The sequence below is a fragment of the Oncorhynchus kisutch genome, linkage group LG27 (assembly GCF_002021735.2).
Source record: "Oncorhynchus kisutch isolate 150728-3 linkage group LG27, Okis_V2, whole genome shotgun sequence".
NCBI lineage: Eukaryota > Metazoa > Chordata > Actinopteri > Salmoniformes > Salmonidae > Oncorhynchus > Oncorhynchus kisutch.
The window spans coordinates 20,881,707-20,909,550 of record NC_034200.2 but is presented as its reverse complement, the minus strand read 5'-3'; the positions used below and the strand labels follow the sequence as shown (position 1 = coordinate 20,909,550).

The 27,844-nt window shown below is 41.1% G+C and overlaps 1 protein-coding gene across 5 annotated transcripts in view; it reads left to right on the top strand.

The window, feature by feature from the left end:
• Nucleotides 1-450: 450 nt before the first annotated feature.
• The window catches only part of LOC109871726 (sickle tail protein), a 54,269-nt gene continuing 26,875 nt past the window's right edge, over nucleotides 451-27,844 (top strand). For 4 of the 5 annotated variants that reach the window (XM_031806934.1, XM_020462703.2, XM_020462701.2 and 1 more), the window contains exons 1-5: nucleotides 451-941; nucleotides 20,993-21,285; nucleotides 23,781-23,976; nucleotides 24,236-24,434; nucleotides 25,060-25,156. In XM_031806934.1, the coding sequence (XP_031662794.1) occupies nucleotides 716-941; nucleotides 20,993-21,285; nucleotides 23,781-23,976; nucleotides 24,236-24,434; nucleotides 25,060-25,156 (1,011 nt within the window). In that variant the 5' untranslated portion in view covers nucleotides 451-715. Of the gene's footprint in view, nucleotides 942-20,992; nucleotides 21,286-21,610; nucleotides 21,844-23,780; nucleotides 23,977-24,235; nucleotides 24,435-25,059; nucleotides 25,157-27,844 lie in introns of those variants that run through there. The other variant, XM_031806933.1, reaches the window with a different exon arrangement.

The window sequence follows — 27,844 nt, the reverse complement described above, 5'->3', positions numbered from 1 at the left end:
CCAGCAGCTGGGGAGGGCATGCATTATTTCCAAGAGGCAGCCTATCAGAGAGCAGAGCTCACTACTCTACAGAATATATCTGCCTCTCTGTTAGTGAGGCTGTAGCTGCCTGCCTGCGCTGGAATCCATGCCTTCCCAGCAGAAGCATTACAACTGTCAACTGTAATCATCTGTGCTGTTTGCAGCCTTATGAATTCATATGGTTTAGGCTAAACATTCTGCTCTGAGATTACCTTCATATTAATGATGGGTTTAACTTTTACCCCTGGCAGCCGTTTGACTAGATTAGGGGTCATTTGTCAACAGTGTGGGATCATTTAAGGATTGTTTACTATAAGCATGTGAAGAGATTAACAGAGAGAGAGAGAGAGGGAGAGAGAGAGAGAGAGAGAGAGAGAGAGAGAGAGAGAGAGAGAGGGCTTGTGACTCTCCCAATGCAGACCGTACTGCAAGGCACAGCACAGCGCGGCACACGTGGAATCGACTCTCAGCTGATGAACTACAGTCTATCTAACTAAGGAGCTGGGCTTTGTCTTAAAATACATTTTTCTTGTAGGCGACAGACTGCTCAGCTTTCGTGTCCAGTCAATACTTGACACTCACCCGGAGAGTTTGATTACCAACTGGATTGACTGACTGACAGAAGTGTGTGAGAGAGAGAGGAGCAAGCCGTAGGGATATACAAGACGCCCTGGAGTATCTGACCGGTGGAAAGATGACATCCAAGTCATCCAGGCAGGGCAGACCCTCTTCGGCAGGGTCCAAGCAGCCCTCTCAGAGGAAGGAGTGCCCGGCAGGTAATCGCTCCTGTATGCTGCGGGTCGGGGAGAGGCTTATGAGGGCTGGGAGTGAGGGGAACCTACATGCTGTGAGACCCAAACCCGCCCAGCAGACACCACTGGAGGGGGGACACCAAAAGTCTGGCTCCATCACAGCCAAAGGTAGGAAGTCTTAAAGGTCCAATGCAGCTGATTTTATTTCAACAACAAAACATTTTTGGCTAACAATTCAATTCCTTACTGTGATTATTTTCAATTAAAATTTCAATTAAAACTAAAATATCTTCTTAGTAAAAAAGCATTTTCTCAAGCAAGAATTTTGTTCAACTGTCTGGGAGCGGTCTGTGTGGGGAGGGGAAAACTTATTGCAGAAAAGGTTTGGAACTCTCTTACTTATTGTTCTATTAACTCATTTACCACCTGGTGATGTCACCATGGAGGTTAAAACTCCATCCCACCAAAAATGGAGAGAACAAAGGATTACACATACACTACCGTTCACAAGTTTGGAGTCACTTAGAAATGTCCTTGTTTTTCAAAGAAAAGCAAACATTTTGTCCATTAAAATTACATCAAATTGATCAAAAATACAATGTAGACATTGTTAATGTTGTAAATGACTATTGTAGCTGGAAATGGCTGATTGTTTATGGAATATCTACATAGGCCCATTATCAACAACCATCACTCCTGTGTTCCAATGGCACGTTGTTTTAGCTAATACAAGTTTATCATTTTAAAAGGCCAGTTGATCATTAGAAAACCATTTTCCAATTATGTTAGCACAGCTGAAAACTGTTGTGTTGATTAAAGAAACAACAAAACTGGCCTTCTTTAGACTAGTTGAGTATCTGTAGCATCAGCATTTGTTGGTTTCCAAACTGGCTCTAACCAGAATAGAAGGAGGAGTGGGACGCCCCGGTGCACAACTGAGCAAGAGGACAAATACATTAGAGTGTCTAGTTTGAGAAATAGACACCTCACAAGTCCTCAACTGGCAGCTTCATTAAATAGTACCCGCAAAACACCAGTCTCAACGTCAACAGTGAAGAGATTGCTGGCCTTCAAGGCAGAGTTCCTCTGTCCAGTGTCTGTGTTCTTTTGCTCATCTTAATCTTTTCTTTTTATTGGCCAGTCTGAGATATGGCTTTTTCTTTGCAACTCTGCCTAGGAGGCCAGCATTCCGGAGTCGCCTCTTCACTGTTGACGTTGAGACTGGTGTTTTGCGGGTACTATTTAATGAAGTTGAGGACTTGTAAGGCGTCTGTTTCTCAATATAGACACTCTAATGTACTTGTCCTCTTGCTCAGTTGTGCCCCGGGGCCTCCCACTCGTCTTTCTATTCTGGTTAGAGCCAGTTTGCGCTGTTCTGTGAAAGGAGTAGTACACAGCATTGTACAAGATCTTCAGTTTCTTGGTAATTTCTCGCATGGAATAGCCTTAGTTTCTCAGAACAAGAATAGATTGATGAGTTTCAGAAGAAAATTCTTGTTTCTGGCCATTTTGAGCCTGTAATCAAACCCACAAATGCTGATGCTCCAGATACTAAACTAGTCTAAAGAAGGCCAGTTTTGTTGCTTCTGTCACAGTCGTCTGAATAATTATCAGACCAAGCTGCAGCGCGATATGGTTTCCACATATTATTTATTAGAAACGCAGAAAACAACAAAGAAAGAACGAAACAAACAACAAACCGTAACAAAGAGGTGTAACATACACTAACTCAAAACAATATCCCATAAAACACAGGTGGGAAAAATGCTGCTTAAATATGATTCCCAATTAGAGACAACGGTAGCCAGCTGCCTCTATTTGGGAATTATACCAAACACCAACATAGAAAAACTAAACTAGAACCCCACATAGAAAATAATAACTAGAAAAAACCCCAGTCACGCCCTGACCTATTCTACCATAGAAAATAAGGGCTCTCTATGGTCAGGACGTGACAGCTTCTTTAATCAGCTCCAGAGTTTTCAGCTGTGCTAACATAATTGCATAAGGGTTTTCTAGTGATCAGTTAGCCTTTTAAAATTATAAACTTGGATTAGCTAACACAACAGGAGTGATGGTTGCGGATAATGAGCCTCTGTACGCCTATGTAGATATTCCATTAAAGATCTGACGTTTCCAGCTATAATAGTCATTAACAACATTAACAATGTCTACACTGTATTTCTGAACAATTTGATGTTATTTTAATGGACAAAAATGTGCTTTTCTTTCAAAAACAAGTACATTTCTAAGTGATCCCAAACCTTTGAATGGTATTGTATATATATAACACTGCACTGGTCCTTTAATGTCTATAGACTATAGAGTATACCAAACATATACCGGACAAACACCCCTTTTTGCCCTCAGCCTCAATTCGTCAGGGCAAAGACTCTACATGGTGTCGAAAGCGTTCCACAGGAATGCTGACCCATGTTGACTCCAATACTTCCCACAGTTGTGTCAGGTTGGCTGAATGTCTTTGGGTGGTGGACCAGTCTTGATACACACAGGAAACTGTTGAGTGTGAAAAATCCAACAGCTTTCTGGTTCTTGACACAAACTAGAGCACCTGGCACCTACTGCCATACTCTGTTCAAAGGCACTTACATTTTTTGTCTTGCCCATTTACCCTCTGATTGGCACACATACACAATCCATGTCTCAATTGTCTCAAGGCTTAAAAAAACATATTTAACCTGTCTCCTCCTCTTCATCTACATTTATTGTAGTGGATTTAACAAGTGACATCAATGAGGGATCATAGCTTTCCCTTAGATTCACCTGGTCAGTCCATGTCATGGAAAAAGCAGGTGTTCTTAATGTTTTGTAATACTCAGCATGTAGTCTAAGGCGGTCACTGCTGTACTGCAAGCCTTTAGTGGCAATTTACTAACTCTTTGTTTTCTGTTGATGTACTGTATCAGTCATAGGATGCTGTATCGAAGTTCTGTAGAACTTTCTCTGCACTACAAATGAATAATAGATCTGATGATGTACAGCCAGTGTTACAGTGCTACGGTAGCCGACAGTACAGTCCTGGCCAAAAGTTTTGAGAATGACACAAATATGAATTTTCACAAAGACTGCTGCCTCAGTTTGTATGATGGCAATTTGCATATACTCCAGAATTTTATGAAGAGTGATCAGATGAATTGCAAAGTCCCTCTTTGCCATGCAAATGAACTGAATCCCCAAAAAAACATTTCCACTGCATTTCAGCCCTGTCACAGAAGGACCAGCTGACATCATGTCAGTGATTCTCTCGTTAATACAGGTGTGAGTGTTGATGAGGACAAGGCTGGAGATCACACTGTCATGCTGATCGAGTTCGAATAACAGACTGGAAGCTTCAAAAGGAGAGTGGTGCTTGGAATCATCGTTCTTCCTCTGTCAACGATGGTTGCCTGCAAGGAAACACGTGCCGTCATCATTTCTTTGCACAAAAAGGGCTTCACAGCAAGGATATTGCTGCCAGTAAGATTGCACCTAAATCAACCATTTATTGGATCATCAAGAACTACAAGGAGAGCGGTTCAATTGTTGTGATGAAGGCTTCAGGGTGCCCAAGAAAGTCCAGAAAGCGCCAGGACCGTCTCCTAAAGTTGATTCAGCTGCGGGATCTGGGCACCACCAGTACAGAGCTTGCTCAGCAATGGCAGCAGGCAGGTGTGAGTGCATCTGCACGCACAGTGAGGCAAATACTGAGGATGGCCTGGTATCAAGAAGGGCAGAAAATAAGCCACTTCTCTCCAGGAAAAGCATCAGGGACAGACTGATATTCTGCAAAAGGTACAGGGATTGGACTGCTGAGGACTGGGGTAAAGTAATTTTCTCTGATGAATCCCCTTTCCGATTGTTTGGGGCATCCGGAAAAAGCTTGTCCGGAGAAGACAAGGTGAGCGCTACCATCAGTCATGTGTCATGCCAACAGTAAAGCTTCCTGAGAACATTCATGTGTGAGGGTTGCTTCTCAGCCAAAGGAGTGGGCTCACTCACAATGAATAAAGCATGGTACCAACACATCCTCCGGGAACAACTTCTCCCAACTATCCAGGAACAGTTTGGTGACGAACAATGCCTTTTCCAGCATGATGGAGCACCTTGCCATAAGGCAAAAGTGATAACTATGTGGCTCGGGGAACAAAACATCGATATTTTGGGTCCATGGCCAGGAAACTCCCCAGACCTTAATCCCATTGAGAACTGGTGGTCAATCCTCAAGAGGCCGGTGGACAAACAAAAACCCACATATTCTGACAAACTCCAAGCATTGATTATGCAAGACTGGGCTGCCATCAGTCAGGATGTGGCCCAGAAGTTAATTGACAGCATGCCAGGGTGGATTGCAGAGGTCTTGAAAAGGAAGGGTCAACACTGCAAATATTGACTCTTTAAATCAACTTAATGTAATTGTCAATTAAAGCCTTTGACACTTGTGAAATTCTTCGTAATTATACTTCTGTATTCCATAGTAACATCTGACAAAAATATCTAAAGACACTGAAGCAGTAGACTTTGTGAAAATTAATATTTGTGTCATTCTCAAAACTGTACATGACTCTGTGCCGTAGCAGTCATACACCCCCCCCCCCTCCCTCGTTTCATTCACACACACACACACACACACACACACACACACACACACACACACACACACACACACACACACACACACACACACACACACACACACACACAATTACTGTACTGTATGCAGGGAGCTTAGATCACCCTGTCAGAGGGTCATTTTGTATTGTCATGCATTCCTGGGTGAAGCACATGAGTCTGACCACATTGTTCTGCCTAGGCCCCCTCAGCGGCCAGTGGATTAAGCCCTCGGGTCAATCCTTGTAGCTCTCATTGTGCTGATTAGTTACATTTGCCCTCTTATCATCACATTCCCTTTCAGTAGAGTTGAGCTAATCTCCTGCCCCTGTTCAAAAGCAACTGCTGCAGCAGACCGTCTGGTTGCAAATTGAATTTGACTTTGCCAACTCTGCAGCTGGAATCAGTCACAAAGAGAAAAAACATTTCTCACACTATCCAGGGTACAAATGAGGGAGTGAGAGAATTCAACTCACAGGTATAAAGTAAAGTATAAAAGTATCAAAGTATTTTTGCTTTCCACTTTCATTTTTATTTTCCTTTTCTTTGCAGCTTTTTATTGGGATGTTTTTAGTCAAGTGGGATGTTCCAGAAACATCCTAACAAAGTCATAGGAAAACTCGCTCAATGTTATAATTCAGCATTTAAGGAACTTCCTCTTGGAGTTCTGAAAATATTGCTAGACTTCCAAGCCCAGTTCTCAGTGTATTTTACAAGTACATTTAATTCTGTCTTCATGCATGCACGGAGAGGCTGGTTCCCCAGGTTCCCTAGGTCGTTTGAGCTGACGAATAATGGCTGCAATACATGTCCTTTAACTAACAGATTACATTTGTTGTGGCTGTCTATCTATCGTCAGCTGCTGCCAGTGGCAGACTTAACACCAGCGGCTCCATGAATTCGGAGAAAGATCACTAATCCTCTGTTCTCCTCTCGGGACATGATACAAGACTGTTACGCTAAACCACCCTTAAACCATTGCTATTCAAACGTTTTCAATGGGGACTCAATTTTTTCTGCCAGAATTTCTGGGGACACCATTTTTCCCCCAATAATTTCACCCCGCTGCAAATCTAATGACACAACCTTAAAATCTGTCATTTTTCATTTTTACATCAATCATTTTTACTCAGTGAAATTGTATCTTTCCAATTATATTTCTCAAAACGTTTGTATATTGACTCATACAATAATCTATATGTACTTCTATATTGTATTTTTAAAAAACATTTTGGCAACCCCAATGCAGTTCCACCGCTATGGGTAGAGACCACTGCCTTAAACGATCCTATTTTTGAAATGTCTTCCCTTTCTCCTTACTTTGTGTTGAACTATCTTTCTCACACTGAGCCCTCGGCTTAAATATTCTCACACATCTTCTCGCACTTGCTGTGAAATGCAAATGACATACAGTAGAGTTAAAATAGGATACAATAGAATAGTACTGGTCTTCTATTGTGAGTGATAAGGTATTTTGCTATTTAGTTTGGAGTAAATAACCTGTTGCGTTTCTTGTGTGTATGATTAACTGTCACAGATTTTTGATGTTTCACGGTTATTAGAGTTAGCATAGAGTGTAATTGTATCTCTAAACGGTGGCTTGAGGCTCATACCTGCCCATTTCTAATTGTTTGTCCGGCCTCAACACTCCCAGTAATCTGTGAATGGTGTATATAATCATAGCTGTCGTTTTCACTTTTAATGTACTTTTTTTTTCGCCTCACAAAGACTTGCAGTGGGACACCGTCTGGTGGAAATCATTCCTGCAGTTTAAGCGTCTGTTTCTGATGTCAGAAAGGGGGGTTTAAGTGAATCTCTCTCTAAACCACAAGATCACTCAACTCTTTCACAGGTTTCAGCTTCAAAGTGATGCCTATTTTTTCGATAAAGTTGATGTTGTCCTTATCAACACCTTGTTTCCAAAGATAGAGATCTGTTTTTAAGTATTGACGTGTGTTGAAAGTTTATGCTTTTAAACAGCAACATTCAGTAGGCTAGATTAAATTGATGGCCACATCTGATGGTATCACTATCAGATTAATGATCCACATTATGAGCAAGTTGTACCCAAATGCTCTCTGTCAATGGAAACATGAAGAATGTTTTTTATGATGTGGGGTAGAAATGGATTCAGGATGTGAATAATATTTTCTGCAAGTCATTACATTGTATACCTTATTGCCCCCAAAAATACTTATCTGTGCCTAATTAGACATAACAGACTTTTTTTCATTTGGACTAAGTCACTTCATTTTCAGTTATGTAACCCTTGTGAGTGTGCTTCCAAAATTGTTAAAAATGTTCATTGCAGGCAGCAGCCTAGCTAGCAGTCCCTGATTTGCTCTGACAGCTGCGTGATTTCAGATCAGACAGAATTCCGCCCCATCCTATCCCGTCAGTCCCAACCCCCACCTCCCACTGCTACAGCCTCTACACTACAGGTCCAATGACATTTGTCTTTTTATATAGTCACAAACTGTGACGCGTGCTTCGATGAACACAACACAAAATCTGAAACAGCTGCTCAGTCCATTTAGACTTCATGTTGATCCCTTGTTGAGAATGATTTAGGTGATACTGGCATGACATGGCTATTTCTGTGGCTTTGGTGTAGGCTTGGGATGAGATGCATACAGTTGGCATCATGGACGCCAGTGTCCCCGTAAACAATATAAATCATTCCTGCTCTCCCATTTCCTGCTCTCCCACATCCCCATCCTCAATTCTCCAAACGACGCACTTATAACTGGAACTATGTCTCCTCTCTTCCAAGTTGATGGTTGACTCAGATTGATTTGCAGTAGCTACCCATCTAACCTGCAGATATGTACCTATTTAACTTGAAAATTACCCTTTTGAATGAAAGTTTTCTTTGGCGTTTGTTTATCTTTCCTCTGGTAGATTGACAGGCCAATAGAGGAGCAGAGACACAGCCTTTCATTATCTGTAGCTATATGTTATGGCTAATCGTGCCATACAGGCACGATTAGCCATACAGGCCCGCCTCTCTTGGTGTCCATAACCTCCTACAGTATATAAGGGAATTATTGTTCTGTGCTTTCATTGTTGTTGTAAAGTTCTGCTGCACGCCACATGCTTGACAGCCCCCACCAAGCCAGTTATTGAAAACACTCCCCCACACATTAGTACTGGTAGCATAATATGAGATGTAAATCATGCAACAAGGGTGTCTAAGCTAGGGGGAGAAGACGTAAGCGCATTCTGTATGAGCTGATGCTAATAACCCATTAGATTAGTGTACCCTAAAGCCATGTTGGGGCAAGTTCACACAAGGTTACTGAAACTATTGTAATTAACCTAATCCTTCTTGATAGCATGCCAAATGACCTTATATGCAACAAAAGCACAGCAAAAGAAGAGCAGTCATTTGGAAACGGTTGTTTGCGAAGTTAATAAAAGCGGATATTGAGCATAATAGGGCATGTCTTATTATTAAACAGTACATAACCAGGTTAGACTTTCATTCTATTTATAGTACCCTGAACCAAGCAACAGGTTGCTGTCATGTGAGGCAGCTATTATTGTGAAAGTCTGTCTGTGATATTAGGTGTTTTATTGCTACAGGATGCCATCAGTGTTATATATAGGCCTAGTAGGCTATACCAGGCAGCACATTAACACCACCCTCTCAACATCTTTCAAAACTGACTGAAGGGTCAAGTTAATGACTTTGAACACAGGTTTTGATTTCAAGTGGGTGAGGCGTACCTCCCCACATCTTTACATGAGATGGATACAGGGTTTAGGTTTTTTGATTAAGTTGCTGGGCAATCTAGATAATGAAAAGATAAGTGGATTTTCAGTGTCAGCTCTTAACAGACACGCCACCGTCCTTCGGGAGTTTCATTTGGCGGCATAACTTCTGTTATTGAGTCAGTGATCAGGAGGGCTGTATTCTGACAGAGCGAGGTAGTGTCCCAAATGGCACCCTATTCCCTACATAGTGCACTACTTTGACTAGTAAATGAGGGGTCTGAATAGGATGGCATTGTAGCCTTGGGCGCAGATAGAAATGGAGAGTAAAACATTATTACAGTATGGCTTTGCTCTCCCAGGACTCCTTCACAATCGTCTCATACGTTTTTTTTTCTAGCTCATGAGGTCATATGAACCTTGTCACATACCATATCATAGCATACTTCCGACTCCGTGAAGTGCATCATATAAAAAAATATCAACAATATGTGGTCATCCTCCTCTAGACCGGACACTTTTATCACCACCTCCAACTCTGATTGTTGTTATACCCTCTAATGTTTAGAGTGCTTTTTCATTTTTACCTTGGATTTATTTTGTTTGGAAGTCCACATTTGTGAGTGAAGTGTCCATGTGTTATTGTCTTGGAATATGACATGCTACTCAACACATTGAGAGTTACTTTTACGAAAATCTGTGTACTTCTGGCCCACCAATAGGGGTCTTTTGCCAGAGCAAACCATCTCATATTATGCAGGGGCGGCCACAGGCTCTGGGAGCCCCCACCCAATGGTTTGCCAGTGCTGTGATAAAATATTGCGTTAAAATAATGAATTTGAATAATTTATCTGTACTGTATGTTTGTTAGCTAGCTAGCCAGGCAGTTTTAGAGGAAAAATTCCATACCTTTTTCTAATTAACTGCCAATGTGCCAACATTCTATTCAAACAATGCAGTCCATCTACAGTCATACACTGGCTGAAATCAGGACTTAGACAAGTTGTAAAAGCAACTACTGATATTGTATCATATAATAGCATTCTCAGCCTTCCAAGAAAACAAAAATGTTGACATTATGGTCTGTTTGCATATATTTTAGAGGCTATAGAGAAAATGTTTATTAAACCCGCATAAACTCTATTTATGATTATATGACAATATTTTAGGTTACAATAAATGTATTTCATCAGTTCTGATATATCACATGCTTTTGTTGTATTTTCCTGCGTAAGTAGAATCAGGGTTATGCCTCTACTGCCATTCATTCCAATTAGACTGATTTGGATTTCTCCCTGACCAATATGGCTCCCATTTTCACCCCATTCTGGAACTTCGAGGCAAAAATCTGAGGGGGCACAAACTACATGAGGATGGTCTGTAGGGGGGCTAGACTTCTAACCCCTGAAACAGCCTTTTAAATGCAATAATCATTATGTTTAATCAATTATACGTAAAAAAAAATGTACAGTATCTTTTTTCTGCGTATCTAAGCATACATCTTGAGCTGTCTGTATCCTCTTGACTGGTGGTTCTTTTTTAAAAGAAACTAAATATTCTTCTCTGCATCTCTGCTAAAATCTGGGTAAAAGATTGAAAGGACTGTGAGTCTTATTCAGTATATCTAGTTATTGCTTGCTTTTCTATGGTCTATTAACCTTGCCAGCAGGCATGCCAGCTAGCTGCTCTAACTTGATGGATAGCCTGAAATGACTTATTTTATTTATGTGTTACATTTTTTATTTTACCCTTATTTAACCAGCTAAGTTAACTGAGAAAACATTCTCATTTACAGCAACAACCTGGGGAAGTTACAAGGGGGAGGAGAGATGATAAATGAGCCAATTGGATACTGAGGATGATTAGGTGGCCATAATGGTATGAGGGTCAGATTGGGAATTTAGCCAGGACAGTGGAGTAAACACCTCTACTTGTACGGTAAGTACCATCTTTAGTGACCACAGAGAGTCAGGATACCCATTTAACATCCCATCCAAAACACATATTACAGGCTTCTTGGTAGCTTGTTATGAGATTTGGAGATTCTGAACCTATCTGGGCTAGCTAAAGATAACTTCATAACATTGCTAGATGGCTAGTAGTATTACAGAGAAACAACAAAAACTGAAATTAAATTAAAACAAATAAAATAAAATAAATACAAATATTTGTTAAACATAAACTGCCTCTGTGCCCCCTATGGGCATGACGCCTCTGCTTTGAGGGTATACGACATAGCCCCTCTAGTATGTTCAAGCCTAATAGGGGCCCCACAAAAAAAACAGCAGTACGCCACTGGCATTGAGATGCAATTCTCAGAATGTTCATGGTTGTGCCACACGACCCTAAGATAAGGATACAAAAACCCATCCAGAAAAAAATCCTACTTATAACCATAGTGGCATTTTCCAGCATTGTACAAAGCGATATGTAGTTGAAGCTGAAGCATTCGCTTGCTGGCAGTGTAGAGTGTAGTCAGTGAACCAATGCAGCATGGCAGACCAGAGATCCACCTTCGGGGCTGAAGTGAACTAGATCAATCAGCTCAGCTTTGTCAAAAGGAGAGCGAAAGACTAGGCTTCCTCTCTTCTTCGCAGCCCTATCTGCTGCTTCCCTTCCCTTCTCTCTCTCTCTCTCTCTCTCTCTCTCTCTCTCTCTCTCTCTCTCTCTCTCTCTCTCTCTCTGTCTCTCTCTCTCTCTCTCGCTCTCTCGCTCTCTGTCTCTCTCTCTCTCTCTGTCTCTCTCTCTCTCTCTCGCTCTCTGTCTCTCTCTCTCTCTCTCTGTCTCTCCCTCCCTCCCTCTCTCTCTCTCTGTCTCTCTCTCTCTCTCTCGCTCTCTGTCTCTCTCTCTCTCTCTCTGTCTCTCCCTCCCTCCCTCTCTGTCTCTCTCTCTCTCTCTCTCTGTCTCTCTCTCTCTCTGTCTCTCTCTCTCTCTCTCCCTCCCTCCCTCTCTGTCTCTGCCTATCTCCACTTGTGCGGACTGTCACACAGTGGACCTTAAGTGACACATTCACTTGGCAGGCTTTTCATATTGAATCAATTCAACTGCTGAACAAAATGTGTCAGTTTTTTTTTATTTTATTTTTTTTGGGCGGGGGGGGGGGGGGTTGACTGAAAAACTAAACCGTATAGTTACCATATACAGAATGTGTTAGCTGAAATGTCAGATGTTCTGCTATAGGAGAATTTTATTTTATTTATGAACATATAGGCTACATTTCCAATCATCATGATGATGTGATTATATTAATTTGAGCTTTTTAAATAACCTAATACAGTACACATGTATATACGCTAGTGCACCATGCAAAAGCATTCCTATATGAAATTATTATTTTATCATGTCAAATTTAGTTCTGTTCTTATGAACAGTCAAATATTAAATGTGACACATCAAATATCATAGCCTGATGCTCAGTGGTGGAAAAAGTACCCAATTGTCATACTTGAGTAAAAGTAAAGATACCTTACTAGAAAATGACTCAAGTAAAAGTGAAAGTCACCCAGTAAAATACTATTTGAGTAAAAGTCGAAAAGTATTTGGTTTTAAATATACTTAAGTATCAAACGTAAATGTAATTGCTAAAATACAGTGTATTCGGGAAGTATTCAGATCCCTTGACTTGTTACACATTTTGTTATATTACAGCCTTACTGTAAAAAAATGTTTTTTTTAATGCATCAATCTACACACAATAACCCATAATGACAAAGCGAAAACAGGTTTTTAGACATTTTTGCAAATGTATTAAAATAAAAAACTGAAATAACTTATTTACATAAGTATTCAGACCCTTTGCTATCTGACACGTAATTGAGCTCAGGTGCATTCTGTTTCCATTGATCATCCTTGAAATGTTTCTACAACTTGATTGGAGTCCACCTGTGGTAAATTCAATTGATTGGACATGATTTGGAAAGGCACACACAGTTGACAGTGCATGTCAGAGCAAAAAGCAAGCCATGAGGTTGAAGGAATGGTACGTAGAGTTCCGAGACAGGATTGTGTCAAGGCAAAGATCTGGGCAAGGGTACCAAAACATTTCTGCAGCATTAAAGGTCCCCAAGAACACAGTGGCCTCCATCATTCTTAAATGGAAGAGGTTTACAACTACCAAGACTCTTCCTAGAGCTGGCCACACAGCCAAACTGAGCAATCGGGGGAGAAGGTCCTTGGTCAGGGAAGTGACCAAGAACCGTATGATCACTCTGACAGAGCTCCAGAATTCATCTGTGGAGATACCTTCCAGAAGGACAACCATCACTGCAGCACTCCACCAATCAGGCCTTTATGGTGGCCAGATGGAAGCCACTCCTCAGTAAAGGCACATTCCACATGGAGTTAGCTAAAAGGCACCTAAAGGGCTCTTAGACAATGAGAAGCAAGATTCTCTGGTTTCATGAAACCAAGATTGAACTCTTTGGCCTGAATGCCAAGTGTCAATTCTGGAGGAAACCTGGCACCATCCCTATGGTGAAGCATGGTGGTGGCAGCATCATGCTGTGGGGATGTTTTTCAGCGGCAGGGACTGGGAGACTAGTTAGGATCGAGGGAAAGATGAGCGGAGCAAAGTACAGAGAGATCCTTGATGAAAACCTGCTCCAGAGCACTCAGACTAGGGCGAAGGTTCACCTTCCAACAGGACAACGACCCTAAGCACACAGACAAGACAATGCAGGAGTGGCTTCGGGACAAGTCTCTGAATGTCCTTGTGTGACCCAGCCAGAGCCCAGACTTGAACCCGATCAAACATCTCTGGAGAGACCTGAAAATAGCTGTGTAGCGACAGTCCACATCCAACCTGACAGAGCTTGAGGGGATCTGCAGAGAAGAATGGGAGAAACTCCCCAAATACAGTTGTGCCAAGCTTGTAGCGTCATACCCAAGAAGAGTCGAGGCTGTAATCACTGACAAAGGTGCTTCAACAGTTAAGTGTCTGAGGACTTGTGTAAATGTGATATGTTATATGTTTTATATATTAGCAACATTTTCTGATAACCTGTTTTTGCTTTGTCATGAAAAAGTAAAAGTCAAGAGGTCTGAATCATTTCTGAATGCACTGTATACTTAAGAATCCAAAGTAAAAGTACAAATAATTTCAAATTCCTTCTATATTAAGCAAATCAGATGGCAAGATATTCTTGTTTTTTGAATTTACGAATAGCCAGGGACAAACTCCAACACTCAGATATAGTTTACAATCAAAGCATTTGTGTTTACTGAGTCCGCCAGATCAGAGGAAGTAAGGATGACTAGGGATGTTCTCTTGATACGTGTGTGAATGAGACCATTTTCTTGTCTTGCTAAGCATTCAAAATGTAACAAATACTTTGGATGTCATGGAAAATGTATGGTGTAAAAAGTTCTTATTTATTATTTTCTTTAGGAATGTAGTGAAGTAAAAATAAAGTTGGCAAAAATTTAAATAGTAAAGTCAAGTACAGAACAATTATGTAAAAACATATATATACATGACAAAGAGAAATAGACAGTAAATTAATATTATAAGATATATTTGTTAAATCTTTGACCATCTGGAACATGTTATGTTGTAAAGATATGTACAGTTGTAGTTGGAAGTTTACATACACCTTAGCAAAATACATTTAAACTCAGTTTTTCACAATTCCTGACATTTAATCCAAGTAAAAATTCCCTGTCTTAGGTCAGTTAGGGTCACCACTTTATTTAAAGAATGTGAACTGTCAGAATAATAGTAGAGAGAATGATTTATATCAGCTTTTATTTCTTCCATCACATTCCCAGAGGGTTAGGAGTTTACATACACTCAATTAGTATTTGTTAGCATTGCCTCCAAATTGTTTAACTTGGGTCAACCATTTCGGGTAGCCTTCCACAAGCTTCCCACAATAAGTTGGGTGAATTTTGGCCCATTCCTCCTGACAGAGCTGGTGTAACTGAGTCAGGTTTGTAGGCCTCCTTACTCGCACACACTTTTTCAGTTCTGCCCACAAACGTTCTATGGGATTGAGGTCAGGGCCTCAATTACAAACCCATCTCTCAGGGTAGTCTGGTTTTTTTATGGTGGTTTTGGAGCAGTGGCTTCTTCCTTGCTGAGCGACCATTTCGGTTATGTCGATATAGGACTCGTTTTACTGTGGATATAGCTACTTTTGTACCTGTTTCCTCCAGCATCTTCACATGGTCCTTTGCTATTGTTCTGGGATTGATTTGCACTTAGATGTTCTAACCGACTTGCCAAAACTATAGATTGTTAACAAGAAATTTGTGGAGTGGTTGAAAACGAGTTTTAATGACTCCAACCTAAGTGTATGTAAACTTCCGACTTCAACTCTATATGTTTATTAATTGGTTCAGCCAAGTATTCCCCAACACGCAGGCAAGGGCTGGAAAAAAAGGTGTCTGGAAAAAGTGAGGACAGCTTTACAATGGAGCTTCCTCAGGAACACACACAGACACGTTTTAACCATAACTTTCCATGTATGAACTTACACAACAGAAAGACCTGAACACCGTGTGCTCTGTCAATGTAGAGAACACTGTGTGCTCTGTCAATGTAGTGTTTAAGAGAATAGGGCACAAAGTAATGGAGTATCATGACATCAAACATCACTGGAGAGGGAGAAGAGGTAAGCCCATAGCGTAATATAATCTTACTGAAGACTAAATGTTATTTTCATGATTTTACTTTCTCTGCTGATTCGTCTCTTGCTGCGTGTGGTCTGTGCAGTATTCTTCTGGTGGATGTGTTTTGATACTGTCACTGTCATGTTAGGGAATAATTATCCAAGGTGTCATTGAGGAATCACCAGTAAACTAAACCTGAACAAAAGCAGCAGCCAGAGGTTGCTATAGTTATAGAGATACTTCATAATATTCCCAGTATTAGCTGACTAACACCCCGTTTTAGCCTAATTAAACACTCTCAAGTGGGGACCGCTCAGCTTAAATATTTCAAACAGGATAAAAGACAAGGGGGAGGACAAGGTTCTCGAGTGGTATTACCATACAAAACAGTATTACATAAGTGAATTACAAACCCATTTCTCATAAATTCATCAATTAGTCAGCAACTTTGATAAGCAGAGAAGATGTCTGAACTCGGAAGTGTTTAAGTCTTACAACAAACACTATGCATATTTCCTGACAACTATGACTACATCATGATGAACTGTAGGTCTGGGCTATAATCCAGAATTACATACTATACACTATAGTGTCAGATTATATTAGGCTATGTGTGGACTTTCTGTATCGTATTTTGTTTCTTCAAGCAGCTGCACATCGAAGTAATAACATCATGTGAGCTGAGATTTGATACAGCACACACCCCTAGTGAATAACAGGTGAATAACTTGATACCAACTGACCTAGGGTCTATTTTGGGTTTAGGAGCTACTGTGCACTCAAATGATACAGCAGAAAACAAATTATTCCTGCCTATTTAACTGGTTATGATAAATCAACAATGAATAGGTTTCAAATCCAAGATAGAAGCACTTGGGTGAAATTCTCAACAGCTGTGTACATGTGCATCCCTGCCTTCCCCGCCCTCCTCCTGAGGAGGCTTCACAGCACATTGCACATGCCAGAATGGGTTCCCTCTCGCCCTTGGCTCCTCTTACCTAATTCCAGTAAGGTAAATAGTCCAGCTTCACTACAACAGGACTCGTACGTGTACATGGGTCTCTGACATGCCACTGTCTCTGCCTCCTGTCTCATGCTTTCTTCCTTTATAACCTGAGTATAATAGGATGTCTTGCTGATTTAAACTCACACACAGTTGATATCTAACTGGGTTGAAATTAGAAAAGCTGTTGTAGAGAGGATCTGAATTAGCTATATTCTGGTTACAAGCCCAGCTTTCCTCTGGAATCAAAGAAGGACCCTCCTTGAACTTAGTCTGTGTCACACCCTTTGTTGATGTATTTTTCCTCCATGCTGGGTTGAGGACATCCTCTGGGCTATGCTGCTTGTATCCCCTTTGTTTAAAATCTGAAAAGGTTAGGGGACCATTTCCGGACTTGCTCCGGACTTGGCTGATTACTGCTTTAGGGCTGCCTGTGTTAGATTGGAAAGATAGCAATCATCTCCCAGCAAGCATCACATGCAGATGCGAGTCGGTTTTCCAGCAGAGCCTTAACCAACGAGGGATGGCTTTCTCGTGGGATAGGCATTGTTTAGAGCAGGAAGGAAATATATGTTGAACATAACCTATAAGAGTCTTCTCTTGGTGATGCTTTTGTCCCATCATTGAATTGTTTCCTATATAAGATTTGCAATTATCCTACAACAGGTATGTTCTTACGATACTGCAGCTTTGTGTAAATCTATGCCACTTGTTTCCTGTGACATCATCTCCCGTACAACCCGCGCAGGCAAACTCCGCCCTTCTAGCAGAATTCTAAAAGTCATTTCTGCTTAACCAAAATGGCCTTCATCAAAGGCATACCTTTAGGTCCACTTAAAATGTCAACTTCAATGTTTCACAGCATTCTTTGCCTGAAGTTGTGCTAAATACTACACGATAATGTGGACAGGGCATTAGTCATTAGTCAGGATGAAGTAAACACAGCTTTTGCATGTTCTGATTAAAGCATTTAAAGCATTGTAAGTATCTTTATAATTTTGTCAAACTGCTCACCTACACAGCCTGCAATCTGTACGGAACAGAATGTCATAAAATGTTATCTACCTTACAACAACCTCTCTAGAGACGTTCCAAAGTCGAATGCCTGATGTAGGGCAAGTGTTCAGTTTTTACTCAATCATAAGAAGGATATTTGCTATTGACCTATTGCATTCACATTTTGTCAACTCACAACCAATGAACGTGGCATATTGACCATTGCATATCATAATACTGTGGAGTGCTGCAGAGATTTTTGTGGAGTGCTGCAGAGATGGTTGTCCTTCTGGAAGGTTCTCCAATATCCACAGAGAAAATCTAGAGCTCTGCCAGAGTGACCATCGGGTTCTTGGTCACCTCCCTGATCAAGGCCCTTCACCCCCGATTGCTCAGTTTGTCTAGGCGGCCAGCTCTAGGATGAGTCTGGGTGGTTCCAAACATCTTCCATTTAACAATTATGGAGGCCACTGTGTTCTTGGGGATCTTCAAAGCTGCAGAAATGTTTTGGTACCCTTCCCCAGATCTTTGCCTCAACACAATCCTGTCTCGGAGCTCTACGGACAATTCCTTCGACCTCATGGCTTGGTTTTTGCTCTGACATGCACTGTCAAGTGTAGGACCTTATATAGACAGGTGTGTGTCTTTCCAAATCATGTCCAATCAATTGAATTTACCACAGGTGGACTCCAATCAAGTTGTAGAAGCATCTTAAGAATAATCTATGGAAATAGGATGCACCTAAGATACATTTTTGAGTCTCATAGCAAAAGGTCTGAATACTTATGTAAATAAGGTATTTCTGGGTTTTTTCAGTTTTTTCTTTCTAAAAATGTGTTTTCACTTTGTCATTATAGAGTATTGTGTGTAGAATGATGAATCAATTTTAGAATAAGGCTGTAAATAAACTAAATGTTGAAAAAGTCAATGGGTCTGAATAATTTCCGAAGCCAATATAACAATTGAGATGTACAAACCATGGCATAAGGCCGTAATTTAATAAACCGTCGTTTAGATCAAAACTTTAATGAGCGAGCGGTCGATATAACTACTTGTTCAGCACTTTTGAAATATACAGTGAAAAAATTGATAACACATGCTATTCTTACTGCATTCTCCCTGTACACCAAGTCAAAACCGTAGGATAAATTCTGAGGGGGAAAGGGACCAAATTCTTAGGTTAAGACACATGGGATGCTAACAGCTTGCTACACAACATACACTTAGTCTTTCTTTATTAGCTACTGATCACCCTGGCATAATTCATTTAGCAAAATACAAGACATATTTTTGGACTCACCATTGTTGTGCTGTGCTCAGTTGAAAGTGGCGCAGCGGTCCTTCTTGTGAGCAAACTTTGTCATCAAAGTCTTAGATTATCTGGTGCTTTCAAGACAACTGGGAACTCGTAAAAAAACAAAGTCGAACCATGACGTCAGTGATCTTCAGATCGGAGGTCGAGAAAGAGAACAGAGTTCCCGACTTGGAATTCCGAGACAGAATTTTCCCAGTCCAAATTTTTTTTTTTTTTTCACAGTTGTCTTGAAAGCACTGAAGTCCAAGATTTCAAAGTTCAGAGTTTCCAGTTGTTTTGAATGCTGCGTGTGAATGTTTATCCTTTTAAGCTTGGAAAAGAGACCCTTTCAGACACGTTTTAAATCCTTAAACCCAGACTTGGACCACTTACCCTCTCCACCAAATAGCAAGCAGGGGAAGCAATATAGTGATTGCTTGATGTTAGCCATTGTTTCCTTCCAAACCCTTCATTGTTGAATTTGCGATTTCCGACTTGTTGTGTAATGTTTATGTCCAATGGACAATAAACACCGATACATTTTACTCATAACTTCTCTTCATCTGACAAGGATTGAAAATGATTTGCCAGTAGATTGTCAATGTGATTCATGATGATAATTGCTTGTTTAGCTTGCTAGCTAAGATTGTGAAAGTATGATGTTGACATGATCAGTCCAATCAAAGCTATGGTAGATATAATGTGATTTGAGGTAATATTATCTGTGGCCAATGACCTTGAGCCTTCCTGGATGGGCACTGCTAATGTAAATCTATGGCAGCACCCAAGAGTGCTTGAACTGCCTAGCTTGCTCTGTAGTTTCGGCGGTGACGTTTTGTCCCCATGAGTGACAGAACACTGAGCTAATCACGTCGCAACTAGAGAAGATTATCAATGCCTCTGCTATGTATTTTGGCTGGCTGCCCTTTTACCACAAAAAGCACTGAGCTAGGCTGAAACACCTGCATTTTGGAGCTACCACATTTGTATGCAGCTTTATTAACTCAAGGATTTTATTTTTGTTTTACATTGTTTGCAAACCGATACGTGACACAAATGAATGCCGAAATAACATGCAAAACAGGTGGAGCTCTGCCTACAGACAGTCTGACTCCAGACTAAATCAACACTGAGTGATATAATGAATTAAGTGGATTAGCACTGCTCTCTCATTGGGTCTGCCTGCTTTGAGATTCTAAGCCCTCATATTCAAGATGTTTAGGTGATAACACCTTTCATAAAATCAAACTCCATGGTAGCCTTATCATTCTTAAGCCATACATGGTCAAATGTTTTCTTTTTCTATCCACATTTCTGGATTCTGGATTTACAACATACGTAGTATGGCACATGCCTGAGTTCAGAGTTGTGTGTTGTGCATCTTCAGGCTTCTTGCTGATGGAGGTAATTTAGGTAATATATGTACATACCAATGCTGAAGTGGTCTGTACTGCATCTTTGAATACAGTATACAGGGACAGTTAATGTTGCTTTTGTATTCGTGTGCTCACTGCATGAATAAACAAATGTGCTGAGTTTTGAACTCATGACCGGAGATGAGTGCAGCTTAGACTGTCACCCATTGAATTGTTCAGAACAGAACAACTTTCTGAAGGTTCATGGAACAAGACAACTATGATTACTCATCACGTTAAATACTGTTGTACACATCATGCATGATCATCAAAATCAAATCAAAGTTAATTGGTTGGTTACACAGATTTGCAGGTGTTATAGCAAGTGCAGTGAAATGCTTATGCTACTAGCTCCAACAGTAGAATGGCTCACAAATACACAAATAATCAAAAATCGAAACAGGAAATCAAGAAATCACAGAATGAGTCCAATTAACAATCCAGGGGTAGATATATTAGTGAGCATGTGTCAGAATCCATGTAAGACTGGTTGATGTTGTTTTTTACTTCATAACAACATAATATGTTTGGTGTGTTTGAATCCAGATATCTTAATATTTCATATCTGTTTTACCAATAGAGTCAGGAAACAACAACCCAAGACTGTCATCACCTGAGGATGTAAAGCGCCTCCACCTAGAGAACCAGAACCACCACTCTGAGCCACACTCCCCTAGCACTGTCCCCAGGAGGTACACCATTGGAGGGCAAGGGCACCGCAGCACCAGGGACCCCCTGACCATGCAGCACGCTGACATAGAGAGGAAGAAAGAGGTGTTCCTGGAGCACCTGAAGCAGAGGTATCCTCACCATGCTGCTGTCATCATGGGCCATCAGGACCACCTCATGGGCCATCAGGACCGCCTCAGAGATGTAAGTGAATATGTTTAAAAAAAAACATTTGTTGGTTCTGATTTCCCTGCATGTAAATTATGGAAATAGACAGGTGAATAAACATTCTCAGGACTGACAGCATAAACAGCATAAAGAATGGACCATAGGATTAGCCTATTGTCCATCCTACCTGAAATAGCAGGCGCCCTGTCTGTATACATAACCGTTGCCGCGTCAGGGGGGAGGTGCCGTGCGCGCGCTTATGCTAGAAGTGTGGACATGCACTCTCCCATGTGGTAAAAATAAACTTTGACTGTTCTGCAAGTTTGACGGGTAAGTCCAGACCCGCATGTGGGCTAGGTGGGGTTTGTTTCCATGGCCACTTCATGGAAGTGCAAGTTCAAGGAAAGCTCATTTTACAAACGAACGCCGTTTTGTTGGAGTCATTGCGAAAGAAGCCTCCTATTTTGTTCGGAATTAAGTAGAAGGGCGCATCGCATGTAGCGCGCTATCACCTTGACGCATTTAAAATCAGAGTCGACATTTTAAAGATGGATGTTAATCGTTTCCGAATGAGGCTTTGATATTTACGTTCAGGTAATTTATCATTGAAAGTACATAAGACTACTTTACATACTTTACTATTAGTTGTGCAATTATAGTAGGTATAGTGCATATGTTTTTACAGTAGGCTAGTGATAACTTGTTGGTGGTTTGCAGATTAACGTAAAACTTGTTCGATATGAGGATAGCAGATACCCGCAATGGCCTGCCCTAAACATTTCCTAGTCAGTGTAGCCTATGCTACCAGTAACGTAGATCTATTCTTTTGTATTTTGTATTTTCCCCCCAATTTAGTCTAGCGCCTGTATTGTATAACTGCCTTAATTCTGCTGGACCCCAGGAAGAGTAGCAGCAGCTAATGGGGATCCATAATAAATACAAATACACCCCAAGCACATCACTGTATATTTGCATTAATTGTTTCAGCTGCTGATTGGCTGCCCGCCATTGTTTCGTTAAAAGCTGAGGGATGGGGCTGTACAAATGTAACCGCTCATACATTAATAGACAGAGCTATGGATGCAAGGACTGACCATCCGTGATATACTAATTATAGTTTTAACCATGTTTTGAGTCTCGTTTGTCGATATTTGCTTTGTTTACAAACATTGGCGTAAAACAGGTACGACAGTTGAACTAAGCTCATAAGGCATTTATAAATTATGTTCAAGAGTCAATGGGTACATATTATAAAGTCCAAAAATTGAGCAGTGTAACCATAGCCCTCTTCTTATGTGGTAAAGTCAACATTGCTGTAGGAGTCAAATGCTCATCCATCCACCTGTTGTGTGATCATTCTAATGGTTTGCAATACAAGGGAGGGGTTGAGGATAAAACATTTGTACAATTGAGTTCAAGGACCTGGCATCTCACCAAAGCAGATGGATCATGGTCTGGTCTCTCAGAAGCCCATGCTTCTGCCAGCGATTAGAGGAGATCAAAGTGGGCCATTTGAGCAAACTAATGCTTGGACCCAGCTTTCTTCCCTTAGTGGTCTCACTGTGCTGCACTCTCCTCTCACTTCACTATTAGTAACATCTTGAATAGTAACTGAGTGCTACCTTATGGTGGAAAAGTATGCAATTGTAGATGGGGTCCATACGTTTTGGGGGCACACTTGGAAGTGTTTTTGTTCTAATGAACTCTTGACAGGCTGAGTCCATCTTGGTCTGAGAGGCTTGTAGCTGAACAAAGTGGAGCCTTTGTTTTCACCCCTCAGAAATGGCAAGGTCCTTCTAGAGGGGACCTTTTACAAGCTTTGATAGTCAGATCGGTGAGTCCAACTTTAGTGACACTGGCTTTAACATGTACTAGCTACAATGTGCTACATTTACTGTGTTGCATTATTGTACAAGCTGTAAGCACTATCACAATGTGAACCTGCCATTACACTGTAGTTACACTGTACCTGTCTGTAGTTATTATGTGTGGTACATGGTTTTACTCCCACTTTTTTATTTAAACAAAATTGAACCTTTATTTAACTAGGCAAGTCAGTCAAGAACAAATTCTGTAATTCTGTAATGTAATGATTATTATGCCAGTCAAAGTGAAGTGGACAGGGCGCTCTGATCCATAGAGCTGCCTGAGGTGGTTATTCACCAGTGTGTCACCATAGCCCAGTCAGTGCCAAGCTTAAAATGGAAATGCAGTGAGTGACTCAGTGTGTGTGTGTGTGTGTTTGTATCAGGTTGCAGATGTCCCCAAAAGTCCCCCTACAGATGCAGGATGCATCAGGGACACATTCACATCACACGTGATTATATCTGGGGGGTTTTTTGTTGCAAGAATTACAAATTTGTAGTTGACTTAAAGACTTACTGTGTGTGTGTCTGTGCATGTTTCACAGTCATGCAGTGGAAGTAGACATTGCTTAAGGTTGAATACACCACATCTTTGACTACAGGATTTTAGTGAGTGTGTGCTGGTGACTGTTCCTCAATTTTTCATTTCTCCTTCTGCCTCTCCAGGTCAGGAGCCCCCCGCACTCTGTCAGCCCCCCGCCCGGTGTAGGGGAGCAACTGGAGCACCTCTCCGTGGTCTCTCTGGAGTCTAAGGAGACCATGTCAGAGGGAGATGGTCCTGCTGCCTTCACCCGGGGCTGTCGGGCACGGGCCAGCCTGCCGGTCGTCCACTCTGCCAACCAGACCAGGGACAGATCACTAGGTAGGTACTAGGACTTTTCTTTCTTGCAAGCTCTGTGTCACACAGGCTCTCAGTGTGTGATGACATGCTTTCTCTATCACTCAATTTCTCACACAATCACTCTCCTTGAGCACTCACATGTCCCCCCCCCCTCCCTCTCTCTCTCTCTCTCTCTCTCTCTCTCTCTCTCTCTCTCTCTCTCTGTCTCTCTCTCTCTCTCTCTCTCTCTCTCACTCTCTCTATCACTCTCACTCTCACTCTCTCACCCTCACCTCTCCAGGTGTGCTGTACCTGCAGTACGCAGAGGAGACCAAGCAGATCCGGATGCCCAATGAAATCACCAGTGGAGACACCGTCAGGGCTCTGTTTGTGAGTGCCTTCCCCCATCAGCTCACCATAAAGATGCTGGAGTCTCCCAGTGTGGCCGTCTACATCAAGGATGACACAAGAAATATATACTACGAGCTAACTGATGTCAGGTGAGTTCATCTAGCTATATTTATTACTTTACTTTTTTAAATGACTTTTCCCCTCCAATAAGCATGTTATGCTAGTCTATAGTGCAACACTGGAAGGATTATAGGGTACAGTAATATGATACTACCTAATGCTACTCTTATGTTGAGGTTGGGCAAAAAAGGGATTGTCAAGCTTTGTGTACAGCATCATGTATACTACTATATAGTAATAGAGTAAATTATGTCCTATCTATGCTGTTAAAACAATCCATCTTTTAGTATGGATCTTAAAATTACAGGGGAGGCTTGCAATTCATTTTGTCCCTACTTTGGCATTTCAGCGTCCAAAGCGCTGCATGAATAATACTCCACCTCCTGCTCTTTCAGTTTAGGCAGGGAGGCATTAAACGTGGTATTGTTGAGGAAATTAGAGAGGAGGCCAATGTCTGAGCGTGTGCTGCTGATAACAGGGTGTCTGTCTTGACCACACCCTAATCTGCACAGACACTACAGTAGACTGATGAATATAGTACCGGAAGGGTTTCCAGTTATACAGTGGAGTGGAGTTCACTGTTAGGCTGTTAGATGGCGACGACCTGTGTTTACTTCAACCAGTGTAACTTTGACGTGTCTTTCTTCTTTCCAGAAATATCACACCTGCCTGCTGTCTGAAGGTGTACCACAAAGACCCTGCACACGCCTTCAATCGCAGCAACGCAAGGTCCAACAATGCCGACGGCGGGGTTAGTGAAGCCTGACCTTGCACGGCAACACAGCCAAGCGCACAAACTCCCCTAAGTCGCCTAAATCTAGCTGTCTATATATTTGGCACCAAGGAAGCTTCCGCTCCTAAATCCCTAACCAGGGGACAGTGGTGGAAAAAGTACCCAATTGTCATACTTGAGTAAAAGTAAAGATACCTTAATAGAAAATGACTCAAGTAAAAGTGAAAGTCACCCAGTAAAATACTACTTGAGTAAAAGTCTAAAAGTATTGGAGGACAAGTACATTAGAGTGTCTAGTTTGAGAAACAGAGATGAGACTGGTGTTTTGTGGGTACTATTTAAGGCAGCTGCCAGTTGAGGACTTGTGAGGCGTCTGTTTCTCAAACTAGACACTCTAATGTACTTGTCCTCTTGCTCAGTTGTGCACTGGGGCCTCCCACTCGTCTTTCTATTCTGGTTAGTGCCAGTTTGTGCTGTTCTGTGAAGGGAGTAGTACACAGCGTTGTACGAGATCTTCCGTTTCTTGGCAATTTCTCACATGGAATAGCCTTCATTTCTCAGAACAAGAATAGACTGATGAGTTTCAGAAGAAAGGTATTTGTTTCTGGCCATTTTGAGCCTGTAATCAAACACACACATTCTGATGCTCCAGATACTCAACTAGTCTAAAGAAGTCCAGTTTTATTGCTTCTTTAATTAGCACAACAGTTTTCAGCTGTTCTAATATAATTGTAAAAGGGTTTTCTAATGATCAGTTAGCCTTTTAAAATTATAAACTTGGATTAGCAACGTGCCATTGGAACACAGGAGTGATGGTTGCTGATAATGGGCCTCTGTACGCCTATGTAGATATTCCATAAAATATCTGCTGTTTCCATCTATAATAGTCATTTACAACATTAACAATGTCTAGACTGTATTTATGATCAATTTTATGTTATTTTAATGGACAAAAAATGTGTAAGTGACCCCAAACTTTTGAACGGTAGTGTATGTACTGTACGTATCAAACGTAAAAGTCTAAATCATTTCAAATTCCTTATTTTAAGCAAATCAGATGGCACCATTTTATTTTTTATTATGTATAGCCAATGGCACACTCCAACACTCAGACATTATTTACAAACGAAGCGTGTGTTTAAACACATGCAGAGGAAGTAGGGATGACCAGGGATGTTCTCTTAATAAGGGCATGAATTGGACTGTTTTCCTGTCCTTCTAAAGAATTCAAATTAACATACTTTTGTGTGTCAGGGAAAATGTATGGAGGAAAATGTACATTCATTTATATAGGAATGTATTGAAGTAGAAGTAAAAGTTGTCAGAAATATAACTAGTAAAGTACAGACACCCCAAAGAACTACTTAAGTAGTACTTCAAAGTAATTCTTCTTTGCACCTCTGCAGGGGCCCGTAGCTCATCATGTTGAGACACACAGGGATAAAAGCAGCCTTGTTTATTCTCGACTGTAGCAGAAGCAGGATCAGAAGCAGGGTTTTTCTTCTGTGTTTGGGTATACCCTAATAAGCAGTTATGATGCCCCTCTGCATTGGTTTCCTGCTGATGTTGAGATTCCTAGTCAGAGGAACCAATATCCTGGAGCCTCTAGAATCCACTGGGGAGACGATCTTGATTAAATTTGATCCTTTTTAGGAAATGTCAGTGTTTTTACTATTCAAATTTTTTCGTTTTACTCTGAGGTAACACGATCAAGCTTTCTGTTTTCAGGAACTCCTCTCTCACATGACAGGAATCCCCTGTAGTACCAGTCAGTATACCATGATCCTGATAATATGATACACTCACTCTTCTCATAACTGTCTTTTATCCAATAATCACATTAGCCATGTTATAGGATCACTACATTGGTCTGAATTGAAACCATGCTACATGTACTAATGTAATATCTACTACGTTGATCCTTTCGAGGCAAGCTCCCATTCTGGATTAGAAATGACAAGTATTTACAGTAGAATTGTCTGTACTTCTATTACAGCAACAAAATGTCAACATTAGGATATTATTGACCACCACTGATTTAGTTCATGTCATATAGAAAGAAAGCCAGAGTAAAGTAATACCATAGCCACATAAGATGTGTCTCAACAAACTGTTGAAAGTCATATGATATTGTATCTTGTTTCTTTCTCCAGATAGTGGCTGTCTACAATATAGTGACATAGTCCATATGTACATATTACCTCAATTACCTCGACTAACCGGTGCCCCTGCACATTGACTCTGTACCGGTACCCCCTGTATATAGCCTCGCTATTGTTACCTTACCGCTGCTCTTTAATTATTTGATACTTTTATTTCTTAGTTTTTTTAGGTATTTTTCTTAAAACTGCATTGTTGGTTAAGGGCTTGTGAGTAAGCATTCCACTGTAGTATTTGGTGTATGTGACAAATACAATTTGATTCGATTTGAAGCTGTGTTTGGATATGTCTGACAGAGTGTGTTATTCATATCCTGCTGCATTACACAATGGCATATTTGCATCATATTTCTCAGCAGCTGTCAGGGACTGGGCACTGGATGGGGCCGTAGAGGCTTGAGAAGAGTCTTTTCTTTTCCAACTATCAGCTTTATCACAGAGCCAGGGTGCCATGAGGGATTGGGAGGCATGTAAATCCTACTGGGAAAGCGCTCAAATTCCTTCGGTGGGTGTTGTTTTCAGCACGTTGTTTTGTGGTCTGAGGAGA